The sequence below is a fragment of the Sapajus apella genome, unplaced genomic scaffold, assembly GCF_009761245.1.
Source record: "Sapajus apella isolate SASKATOON/1434 unplaced genomic scaffold, GSC_monkey_1.0 scaffold50, whole genome shotgun sequence".
Classification (NCBI taxonomy): Eukaryota; Metazoa; Chordata; class Mammalia; order Primates; family Cebidae; genus Sapajus; species Sapajus apella.
The window spans coordinates 11,972,109-11,984,551 of NW_022436990.1; the positions used below are offsets into that span (position 1 = coordinate 11,972,109).

At 37.2% G+C, this 12,443-nt stretch overlaps 1 protein-coding gene across 4 annotated transcripts in view; it reads left to right on the plus strand.

Annotated features, from left to right (window-relative positions):
* Window positions 1-12,443, plus strand: part of STRN3 (striatin 3) — a 121,174-nt gene that overhangs the window by 51,795 nt on the left and 56,936 nt on the right. For all 4 annotated transcript variants that reach the window (XM_032242613.1, XM_032242616.1, XM_032242614.1 and 1 more), the window contains exons 2-4: window positions 4,062-4,165; window positions 4,605-4,678; window positions 8,841-8,922. In XM_032242613.1, the coding sequence (XP_032098504.1) occupies window positions 4,062-4,165; window positions 4,605-4,678; window positions 8,841-8,922 (260 nt within the window). The remainder of the gene's footprint in view (window positions 1-4,061; window positions 4,166-4,604; window positions 4,679-8,840; window positions 8,923-12,443) is intronic.

Sequence of the window (12,443 nt, forward strand, 5' to 3'; positions counted from 1 at the left end):
AAGATCTGACTTTTGCTTTCAGTGATTTTTTTTTTTTTTTCTGTTCTGTTTCATTGATCTCTGCTCCAATCTTTATTTTCTTCTACTGGCTCTGGGTTTAGTTTGTTCTTTTTCTAGTTTCTTAAGTTGTAAAGTTGTTAAAGTTTGTCTTGTTTTTAACTTACTATTATTTTTGGTGTGTTCACTTTAGTAGCAGTATATAAATTGTTCTCACTATGGAATATAAGTTCAGGTTAGGCAAGAGAATTTCACAAGTGTAATAAAACATTCTGTAGTGTATCAAAGTTTGTATATAATATCTGGCAAAACCAACTTGCTCATAAATCATTAATCATTTCCATTATAGATAATTTGTTTAGTTTAAAATGTATGATTCTTATAGAGAAAATAAACATAATGTACACATCTTAATAGTGTTCTTTTTTCTTTGTATCAGGGCTTAAAATATACATATATATTTCAAGATGACATTTTAAAATATTCTGATAGAACAGTAGCATAATACAATTCTGTAGTTACTAAAGAGCTAAACTGGAATCCATAATTAAGTTATTCTAATCGTTATATTAAAAAATTTTTTGTTTTTTGAGACAATCTCACTTTTGTCACCCAGGCTGGAATGCAGTGGCGCAATCTCAGCTCACTGCAGCCCCTGCCTCCCGGGTTCAAGTGATTCTCCTGCATCAGCCTCTTGAGTGGCTGGGATTATAGGTGCATGCCACCACACCTGACTGATTTTTGTATTTTTAGTAGAGATGGGGTTTCGCCATGTTGGCCAGGCTGGTCTCGAACTCCTTACCTCAGGTGGTCCACTTACCTCAGCTTCCCAAAGTGCCGGGATTACATGCGTGAGCCACTGGACCCAGCCTAATCTTTACAATTGTGATTCTTAAATAAATATTACCATGGATTGTAGCTCTGTTGTTTGCTGTGGGTTCAGTTTAGACACACTTTTCATTGTGGGAGGAACGCACTTTTTTTTTTTTTTTTTGAGACGGAGTTGCACTCATGTTACCCAGGCTGGAGTGCAATGGCGCGATCTCGGCTCACCGCAACCTCCGCCTCCCGGGTTCAGGCAATTCTCCTGCCTCAGCCTCCTGAGTAGCTGGGATTACAGGCACGCACCACCATGCCCAGCTAATTTTTTGTATTTTTACTAGAGACGGGGTTTCACCATGTTGACCAGGATGGTCTGGATCTCTTGACCTCGTGATCCACCCACCTCGGCCTCCCAAAGTGCTGGGATTACAGGCTTGAGCCACCGCGCCTGGCCGCACTTTCTTTTTTTAACTAGAGACAGGGTCTTGCTATTTTGCCCAGCTGGAGTACAGTGGCACAATCATAGCTCATTGTAACATCAAACCCCTGGGCTCAAGCTATCCTCCCCACCCAATGTCCCAAGTAACTAGGACTACAGGTGTGCACCACCATGCCCAGCTAATTTTTTTTGTTTTTGTTTTTGTTTTTTTGTAGAGATGGGGTCTTGCCATGTTGCCTAGGCTGGTCTCGAACTCCTGGCCTCAAGTGATCCTCCTGCTTCAGCATCCCAAAGCATTGAGAATACAGATGTCTGGCCCCAAGCTCTTTTTTGTTTTTTTTTGTGTTTTTGAGACAGAGTTTTACTGTTGTCCCTCTGGCTGGAGTGCAATGGTGCGATCTTGGCTGACTGCAACCTCTGCCTCCTGGGTTCAAGCAATTCTTGTGCCTCGGCCTCTTGAGTAGTTGGGATTACAGGTGCCCACCACTATGCCTGGCTAATTTTTTTGGTATTTTTAGAAGAGACGGGATTTCACCATGTTGGCCAGGCTGGTCTTGAAGTCCTGACCTCAGGTGATCCACCTGCCTCAGCCTCCTAAAGTGCCGGAATTAACAGGTGTGAGCCACTGCATCCAGCCTGTTTTTGGCTTTTTAGAGACAAGGTCTTGCTATGTTGCCCAATTATGACTTCTTCAGAAGCAGAATAATAAAACAGGTTTCTTTCAGCCTTTTTACTGGTAATTGTAGAATGCTTATTAGATCTGAAAATTGAAACCTACATAATGGTTATATAGTATGGGCTTCCTGGCTTTTAAAAACAACAGCAACAACAACAACAGCCAACACAGGAGAAAACCCGTCAGAATCTTTTTTCACAGTGTAAGATGAAATTGACATATTATCCCTTTGCTCCATAGCTTAAGAGAGTAAGTGCTGCCCTTTTCTTTAGGATCATAGACTATTAGGTTCTGAACCATTATCATTCCTCCTAGTGCTTTTTAAAAGGTTTGGAAATATATAAGTGTCATGTAGCTATTTATTTGTGTTTATTTATTGTAGAGGCAGGGTCTTGCTTGTCAACCATGCTGGAAGGCAGTGATGTGATCGTAGCTCATTGTAGCCTTACTCCTGGGCTCAAGTGATTTCTTGTGCTTCAGCCTCCCAAGTAGCTAAGACTACAGGAACGTGCTACCAAGCCTGGCTAATTACTGATTTTTTGGTAGAAACAGGGTCTTGCTGTGTTGCCCAGGCTCTTCATGAACTCTGTAGCTATTTATAACTTCAAAGGTGTTATGAAGTTGTAGATAATTTCATACAAATTTTTTTTTAGGATAACAGATTTTTTTGATGACAGCGGTTATTTATTACTTAGGTGTTTTTATTAATTGACTTGATTTAGCTGGTCTCGTTAGCTAAAATATATCTCTTGTAGAAATCAACACATCCTAACTAAAGTTTAATAACAGTTTAGCTTATTAAACAGCTTTCTTATACTGAACGAATGGACCTATGTCATCTCTGCAAGAACATTCTACCTCATGTGAAAGTTCATTTTATTGTGAATGTGTGCATAATGGCAAATGTCCCCAGATAGATGTCAGTCTCTTTCAACGTTATTCTTTAGTGTGAGGTGGGTAAAGGAGACTGACCTATTGAGAGTGGCTAGAAAAAGGCAGAGAATTGTCTTTTTCAGGAAATAAGGATAAAAGGCACTTAAGGAAAAAAATTTCCTTCACAGTGGAAAACTGACAATAAAAAATAATGAGGTAATAGAATGTATAGTGAGTGGCCTTACTTAAACTATTTGTAATACTGCGGCATTTGCCATTTCAAGAAATAAAACAGAATTTGGAGTGGGGTGGTAGAATAGAAAGATTATCACTTTTTTTTTTTTTTTTTTGAGTCAGAGTCTCACTCTTTTGCCAAGCTGGAATGCAGTGGCACGATCTCAGCTCACTGCAACTTTCACCTTCCAGGTTCAAGTGATTCTCTTGCCTCAGCGGGGATTACAGGTACCTGCCATCATGCACAGCTAATTTTTGTATTTTTGTAGAGATTTTGTATTTTCTAGAGATGGGGTTTCACCATGTTGGCCAGGCCGGTCTTGAACTCCTGACTTCAGGTGATATGCCCACCTCAACCTCCCAAAGTGCTGGTATTACAGGTGTGAGCCACTGTGCCTGACCCAGATTATAAATTTTCTTGTGTTTCAGGAAAGAAAGGCTTTTGAAGTAATTTGTTTTTTGAAATAATATCCATTTTCTGAAGTATATATCTGCTTGTGAACATAATGTTTTTCAGTTCTTTGTGAATTGTGTGTTAGGAATTAGGTGCCATTTTTATGTATATTTTTCTTTCAAGGTTATATAAAGATGAAATATTAACATTAGGGATCTTACGGATTATAAACTAGCTAATTTATAGTTATCTTTATTTTAAAAGGGATGTGTTATTTAACAGAAAGTTTGGCTTTTTTTTTTTTTTTTTTGAGACAGTCTCTTCAGCTTTGAGTAGTTAAGACTACCGGCGCACAGCACTACACTTGGCGAATTTTAAAAATCTTTTGCAGAGATGAAGTCTCACTATAGGTTGCTCTCAAACACCTGTTGCAGGCAGTCCTACTGCCTTGGCCTACCAGAGTGCTGAGATGGCAGGTGTGAGTCATTGCCTGGCCCATTTTTATGAATTTGAAATCTTGATATCATGAGTAAAATGCAAAAGTTTGCATTTATTTTTTTCCATTTTTCAGTTTCCTATGTATAGTTAAGGGAAAATATAAATAAATGCATTTTTTGTATTTTTAGGCCCGGATTGCATTTCTACAAGGAGAAAGAAAAGGTCAGGAGAACTTGAAGAAGGACTTAGTAAGAAGAATAAAGATGTTAGAATATGCATTAAAACAAGAAAGGTATGTGTGCCTCATTTTTATATGAACAAAGTAGAACAATAGTATGCTCATGTATACAATTGTATTATGTATTTGGCACCTTTTTTTGAAAGGCACAAAGCCTTGCGCAAATACATGATGATATCTTGATTTGATTCATACTTGGGAAAGAAAGGCAAGAGATTAAAATAATTCAATAGAAATGTGTTTGGTTATTGAATCTAAATTTTGGAAGGTAAAAAAGGGACAAAGGATAATTGGTCTTTTTTTGACTTTTGAGTATGTGTTACTTGGGAAATTTACGTTTTTTTTTTCTTCTACAGCAATATATTCTATGTTCTTTGCAAATAAAGTTTAAAGAAACAGACATTCATATTATGTTTTGTTATTGGAGTAATATATAGCAAGAATGACAAAAGGAAAAAGTTACTCTTTTACTAATTTGTGATTAAATTTTCAGGGCAAAATATCACAAATTAAAATATGGCACAGAACTGAACCAAGGTGACTTGAAAATGCCAACCTTTGAGTCAGGTAAACTTGATTCTTCTGTTACCTTTTTTTTTTTTTTTTTTTTTTTTAAATTCATTTTTTATGTAACAGACATGTTCTTTTTATTCATAGTTTGGCTTGATAATATTAGTTAGAGAATGACCATTGTAAACTGTCTAGAGTTTGAGGGAAAAATATATATAAAAGTAAGTAGTTTCATGTACATCTCAATCCTTAGGCGACTTGTCTCATTATCCTTGAGTTGAAACCTATGTAAAACTGGTTACATTTATGGTAGTAATTTGAGCTGAAAGGTAATGAAGTTAGGTGTTATAGTAAATTTTCAAAATTTAGTTAATTGTTTTTTAGTTCGATATTAAGTACGTAGAACTTGGCAGAAACACAGCGTGCGTACAATTTGCAGTTGATTTATTTTTTAGTCTTTAACGTTTTCAGTCTTCGCAGCAGAACTGTTTATTATAGCTTCCATTTGTTGTAATATATATAAATTAAGAGACTAAGACGGGAGTGGCTTAGGTTTTCTTTGACCTGGCTTTTCATTGGTTATGAAGGCTTATCCTGATGCCAAGAAACAATATGTTAGAATTGCCTCGTTGGAAAAAGCAAAAATCAGAAACAGAAACGTGGAAGGGCTGTATGTTTTGAGCCATAATTATTATAGTGGTCTCTTTGCAGTTAGAGGGAGTAGAGTGACTTCACCAGAAAAATACCTGGTGAATTCAGAGCTCTTTTTGGGACTCATTTTATTTCCAGTATGGCTAGAATATTCAGAAAATAAGCAGGGCACTTCTAGGCACTGTAGGGCTTCTGTGTAAAGGAAGGAGGCTAGTTAAAGTCACATTGTACCTGCAGTAGAGGCTAAGCAGAGTCAGAATTGGCTAGATGGTCCCAGTATAACATTTTGTATAAAACAAGATAAATCTTTTTTGCTCACAACTGAAATTGTGGCAAAACAAGTCTGCTGTTTTTATCTGTATAAACCTAAATATTAAAAATTCCTCAAGTTGAGGAATAAAATAATATCCAGGTGTTTTCTTTACAAGACACACAGTAACAGCAAAGTAAAATGTTTTCAGGATGTTTTGTGGAAAACCAAACAAAGGGATGGGCAAAAATACATCATGTGAACAACATATTATAGAATTATTTACATCAGAGTATATGTGGAGACAATACTAAAGGAAGCAATGTTGCCTTTTGTATATCCCCAAAGAAATCAATATAAGAAAGAAAATGTACAAAATGCTGATTTGACCAAAGTAGAATGTACATGTTTATACCCTTCTTTTAGTAAAACAAATAGATATAGCCTAAACCTAACCTTATAAAGGGGTTATATTCAAATATTTAAAAGAGCTCCCTCTCTTCTACATTTAGAAGACAATCAGAAAAATGGGCAAAAGACTTAAAAAGACACCCCATAGAAGAGAATATATATAAATGGCCAATAAATATATGAAGTTTTGCTTGATTTTTATTAGTTATTAAGAAAATACAACTTAAAACTACAATGGAGTACAATTAGACACTGACCAGAGTGGCTAAAATGCTAAAGAGGCAATATCAGGTGTTTAGGATGTGTCGTAACCAGAATTAGTAGACATCAGTGTTAGGATTATAAAGTGATAATGCTGCCCTGAAAGTGACTTGACAGTGTGACTAAAAAGGATACTGAAGGATCCTAAACAGGATGTAACATACATACCCTAGGCCGGGTGCAATGGCTCACTCCTGTTATCCCAGCGTGTAATTCCAGCATTTGGGGAGGCCAAGGCATTCGATCTCTTGAGCCCAGGAGTTCGAGACCAGCCTGGACAACATGGCAAAACCTCATCTCTACAAAAAATACAAAAATTTCTCAGCCTTGGTGTTGCACCCCTGTAGTCCCAGCTATTTAGGGGGCTGAAGTAGGAGGATCGCTTGAGCCTGGGACATGAAGGCTACAGTAAGCTGTGCTCACACCACTCCTCTTAGGTGACAAAGTGAGACCCTGTCTCAAAAAACATTTATGTACATACCCTATGATACAGTAACCCCACTATTCAAAAAACATATATATGTTCATCATGAAACTTGTATAAGAATGTTCTTAGCACCATTATTTACAGCGAAAATCTGGAAACAACTAGAACAGTCTTCAGAATTAGATTAAATGGATAAGTACATTGTGATATATTAGCATAATGGAGTGCTGTTTAGCAACAAAAGTGAGCAAACTAAAAACTAAATGTGACAACATGGTTTAATGACATAAAATTGAAAATTGATAGAAATTATATTTAAAAATCTAGATAATTTTAGAAATTAAGATACTATTCATACCCTTTTTGGAGTGGCTAATGACTAGAGGGCACAAGGAAGGCTGTGGGGATGCTGATAATGTTTTGTTCCTTCATCTAGGCACTGGTTACATGGGTGTGTTCAAAAATTCCTTGAGCTATATACTTGATGTACTTCAAGAATATCCTTAGCAACATTATTTGTAATAGAAGATGGAAACTAATTTCAACATTAGGGGATTGGTTAAATAGGTATACTTTTTCTATAGAATATTATGTAATCATTTTTAATGCTGATCTGTATTGCCATACAGAGAACGTTCAAGGTAACTTTAGTGTCAGAAGCAGATTATAGTGCAGTGTATACTTTGGGACATTTGAAAAAAAAAAAAAAGGTGGGATTGTATTAGTCATGTATATTTTCAGGTAGAAAATAGGGAATGATAAACACTAAAGTACTACCAGTTGTTAACTTTTGGTAATAGGATTTTGGGTAGTTGTATTTCTTATTTTTTTAAATATTTTTTTTCTCCAGTGATTATGTGTTATATGTAACTTTAAAATGTTATAAATAGAAAAATGTAAATAGAAAAATCAGGGTGACTATTAGAATGAAATAATTATTTCTGGAAATCAAAGAAATGCTTGTGTTTGGGACAGAATAAGAAGTGGTTTTCTTTTGTTTTGAGACAGAGTCTCACTCTTTTGCCAGGCTAGAGTGCCAGAGGATTGCTTGAGCTTGGGGGCAGATCTTGGGTCACTGCAATCTCTGCTTCCCAGGCTCAAGCAATCCTCCTCCCTCAGCCTCCCAAGTAGCTGGGACTACAGGCATGTGCCACCATGCCTGGCTAATTTTTGCATTTTTTGTAGAGATGAGGTTTTGACATGTTTCCCAGGCTGGTCTTGAACTACTGGGCTCAAGTGACCCACCTGCCTTGGCCTCCCAAAGTGCTGGGATTGCAGGCCTTAGCCACTGTTCCCAGCCAGAAGGTATTAATAATTGGATTGTTAGGGTTAGAGAAATAATGCCTGTAGAGGATTTGAATTACTACCAGCAAGTACTAAGTGACTTTGAGGAGTCTAGGAGCCTCACAGAGTCCTCAACATTCAGTGTGAGGGTTGATCTTCGAAGCCCCTCTCTTCTTCACTGTGTCTTTATTTTAATAATGGGAATTTATGAGTTTATGGGGAACTATTTCTGTGATATAAATGTCAATAAATAGTTTTAACTTTTGTTCTAGAGATGCTTGTTGAGCTTTTTAATTTCAAAGGCAATCAACTCAGCAGAATTCTAGTAATTAAAAAATTAATTTGCCGGGCATGGTGGCTCATGCCCTATAATCCCAGCACTTATTAGGAGGCTCAGGCGAGTGGATCGCTTCAGCCTAGGAGTTTGAGACCAGTTTGGGCAACATGGCAAAACCTTATCTCTTCAAAATACAAAAATTAGCTGGGCATGGTGGTATGCATCAGTGGTCCCAACTACTTGAGAGGCTTAGGTGGGATCTCTAGAGCCCAGGGAAGTTGAGACTGCAGTGAACCGAGATGTTGCCGCTCCAGCCTGGGTGACAGAGTGAGACCCTGTCTCAAAAAAAGAAAAAACAAAATCAGTTCTAATAATATTTTATCTCCTGGGTGTTTGACTTTTGAATCATTGATGCTAATATAGTACGCCTGGGTTTTCCCTGTTTTAAAATGGGGAACATAGTACTTAAGTCATTGGGTTATTGGGACATATTTAAAATGAGTGACCCACAGTTAATACTTAGTAAAAGCTAATTTTTTCCTGTCTTTTATAAAATATTTAAGTATTTTTTGGGGAAATTTATCCCTAAGAAAACTTTGGCAATATTTTCAGGAGTTAAAATAATGTATGTAAAACTTTTTTTTTTCTTACTTTTTAGAAGAAACCAAAGACACAGAGGCTCCCACAGCACCTCAGAATAGCCAGTTAACATGGAAGCAAGGCAGACAGCTTTTAAGACAGTGAGTATTTATTTATTTTCAGCTTTCTTTAAGGATCTAGATATGAAAGTTCTTATATTGAATCAATTTGCAAGTAAAAAATTGTATTGGGACGATGTGTATGTGTTTTGTATTGCTGCGTTTTCGCTGTGTAGATGCTTCGATCTTTTTAAAAGTTTGTTTCCTCTGAGTTTCACGATGATGATGTCTTCTTACTTGCAGGGTAGAATGTCTAAAAGACTGGATGACTTGAAGAGCAGAACAAAAACAATATAGAAGTCATACTTCCTAGACCCCTCCATTCCTATCCGTGCAGAATTCACACAATTCAGTGTGCGTGTGACTGGTCTAGAGAATGAATTTAGCTGAATTCATCTGAAACTTTTCAGAAGTGGATTGCCAAATCCTCCTTTTACTTGAATTTTTTAGGAGCCTTTTTGATTTTTGAATTACTTGTTGTATTGGAAGTATTTCTCTGGTAAATTTTTTTTTTTTCTTGGACTTTCATCTGTTATTTTCCTTATATTTTGAAAATTTTGGGATTTGTATCCTACTGATATCCTGGGTGATTTTCAGTTATTCAGTGTTTTCCACTCTATTCAGTGTTTTTACCTTCACCCTTGATCTTGTACAATGATCTTTAGAATATTCCATGGTCTGGACAGTCACCTCTGACCACTGTGTTATTTGCCCTCTGACTTTACCATGATTTTTAGATCCTTGACTATATCATTTTTCTCTTTAGCTCTTCTACCTATAGTTGCATTTATTTTATTTCTGTTTCCCTAGCTCCAGCTTAGACTCCATAATTGATCACCCTTATCTAGTACCCTTAATTTTCTTGCTACCCGCTGCTTACCACTTCCTCACCAGTCATTTTACTGAATTTACCTGCAAAACTTGAGCTCTAGTTCGTTCTGTCTACTGCTTCTCTTTCTAGTTAACTCTTGGATAAAAACTACAGAATCATGTGAATGCTATTATATATTCATGGTTTCCTGTCCAAACATTGCCGAGAGCCCTTTTCCATAACCGTGGGCCACCCTCTGCTTCCATTGTCCTAAGTGGATATTCTAAACTTTTACTATATCTCAGCCCATTCTCCCTTATTTCATTAGAGCACTTCAGGCCCTGCTTCACTGAAAATATGAAGGCTGTCAGTTGAGAACTCCCTTGACACTTTGCTTTCCTTTCTGTAAATGTATTTTTAAATTTTTATTTATTTATTTATTTGATGGAGTCTCACTCTGTTGCCCAGGCTGGAGTGCAGTGGCTTGATCTCGGCTCACTGCAGCCTCCATCTCCCGGGTTCAGTCAGTTCTTCTGCCTTAGCCTTCCGAGTAGCTGGGACTACAGGTGCATGCTGCCATGCTCAGCTAATTTTTGTATTTTTAGTAGAGACAGGGTTTCACCATGTTGGCCAGGATGGTCTTGTTCTCCTGACCTCATGATCCATCCACCTTGGCCTCCCAGAGTGCTGGGATTCTAGGCGTGAGCCACTGTGCCTGGCTTCTGTAAATGTATTTAAACCTCTTATCTTTTACCTTAGTTTCTTATGTTCCATTCAAAAAGGTATTTATCAATCCAGGCTCTCCTTATAAGTGACTAAAATTTGAAGAAACGAATAGATTATTGATTAGAAGGATGCTGGATAACCCGCAGAATTAAAGGAAATGGTGAAATAGTGAACAACCAAGTGTCAGGAAGTGAAGAGCTAGGGTAACTTGGAGGCTGTCTCAGACTGGAAACTCTAAGGACATTCTTATTTGATTTTCTACCCCTTCTCTGTGTCAGGTTTATTCTTTTCTGCTGAGAACCACTTTTTTCCATATGTCAGAGAACACTCTGTCTTAGAACAATTTCTGAAAAGGATAGGTGGTGTCCTGACTAATCAAATGATTCCCCATGAGTCAGTCGTTTTTACCTGAGTTGTATGAGATCTTGGCAGTTCATTCAGACAAAATGGTTAGAGTATGATAGGAGCTGTTCTCTCCAAGAGAGAACTGCATTTTTTAGAAGGAGAGTGAGGACAGTTGTAGAGAAATCACTTGGACAGTATTTCTCTCATAAATGCCTAATCCCATTGCCTGGATTTACAGTTTAGTCTCTTGACACCTTTATCTTTCCCTGTGACTTTACAGCCAAACTTGTTAAGAGTAGTTTAGCCCCATAGTCGTCATTCTTTTTCGTCAGCTGTTTTCCATTTTGACGTTCCTCTGGAGCAGCTATCACAAACAGATTCAAGAGACCCTCCTTGTTATAATTGATATCTTGGAAAAATTTGACATTATCTATTCCTTTTTGAAACTTTTAGTTTTGCTTCCATGACAGCACTCTCAGCTATCATTTTTTTCCTCTAATTTCTCAAGTATTTTCATTTTCCTTTGAGTTTTTCTTATGATTCTAGTCCTTTGGGTGTTTGTATACCCAGACTTTCTCTTTTTATTTATGCTTATTCTATGAGTGACTTCATTTAAATCCATGCCTTCAAATAGTACCAAAGATTAATGACCCAAATCTGTATACCCAGGCCAGTCTCTTCTTAGCTTTTGATTTGTATCATCTATGTGCCTAATAAACATTGCCACTTGTGTTTTTTGTTTTTTTTTTTTTATAGCCACTACGTGGTTGTCTGATAGGTACTCTGTAAACTGGATTCTGACTCTATATTTATTTCTTTGAATGTACCCGTCATCCAGCTGTCCAAGCTAGAAACCTGAAAATTGTCCGAAAGTTCTTTTCATTCTACTTCCACATATATTTGTGTATCATGTCGAAAAGATTATCTTTCTTATTTTTCTCACATTTATTCTCCTCCATTTTTACTTCTTGCTGTGTTAGTGTCCTTATCTCGTTTTTTTCTCTTTATCATTCACCTAAAAATCTTTTGTTCTTCTGCCAGCAGTATTTAAGGCTTCTTTTAAGCATCCTTCATTAGCCTCTTAAATAATTTGTCACAAAGCCATTCAGAGCTCATTATCTGTGTATCGTAATCTAGTCCCTTTCTTCTTTTCCAGTCTCGTCTTAGATCCTAGGTTAAGTTCCCTGGTTTAAATATAGTAAAAGATTGAAAACCACAGTACTAAAGGAATGCTATATGGAATCTTAGATCTTAGAAGGAGAATTAGTGTATTCATCAATCTGTAGCTAACAACCCCAAGTTTAAACTTAGTATGTCTTTATGCTAAGATTCAGTTCTCCTCTTTCTTTACCACTCCTTGGAAATTAAAAAATGTGTGTGTAATGTGTGGCTGTGTGTAAATTTAAAAATGTGTGTGTGTGTGGAAATTTTTAAAAATGGCCGGGCTTGGTGTCTCACACCTGTAATCCCATCATTTGGGAGGCTAAGGCAGATGGATCACGAGGTCAGGAGTTTGAGACCAGCCTGACCAATATGGTGATACCCTGTCTCTACTAAAAGCACAAAAATTAGCCGAGTGTGGTGGCGCGTGCCCGTAGTCCCAGCCACTTGGGAGGTTGAGGCAGAAGAATTGCCTGAACCCGGAAGCGGAGGTTGCAGTGAGCCGAGATCACGCCACTGT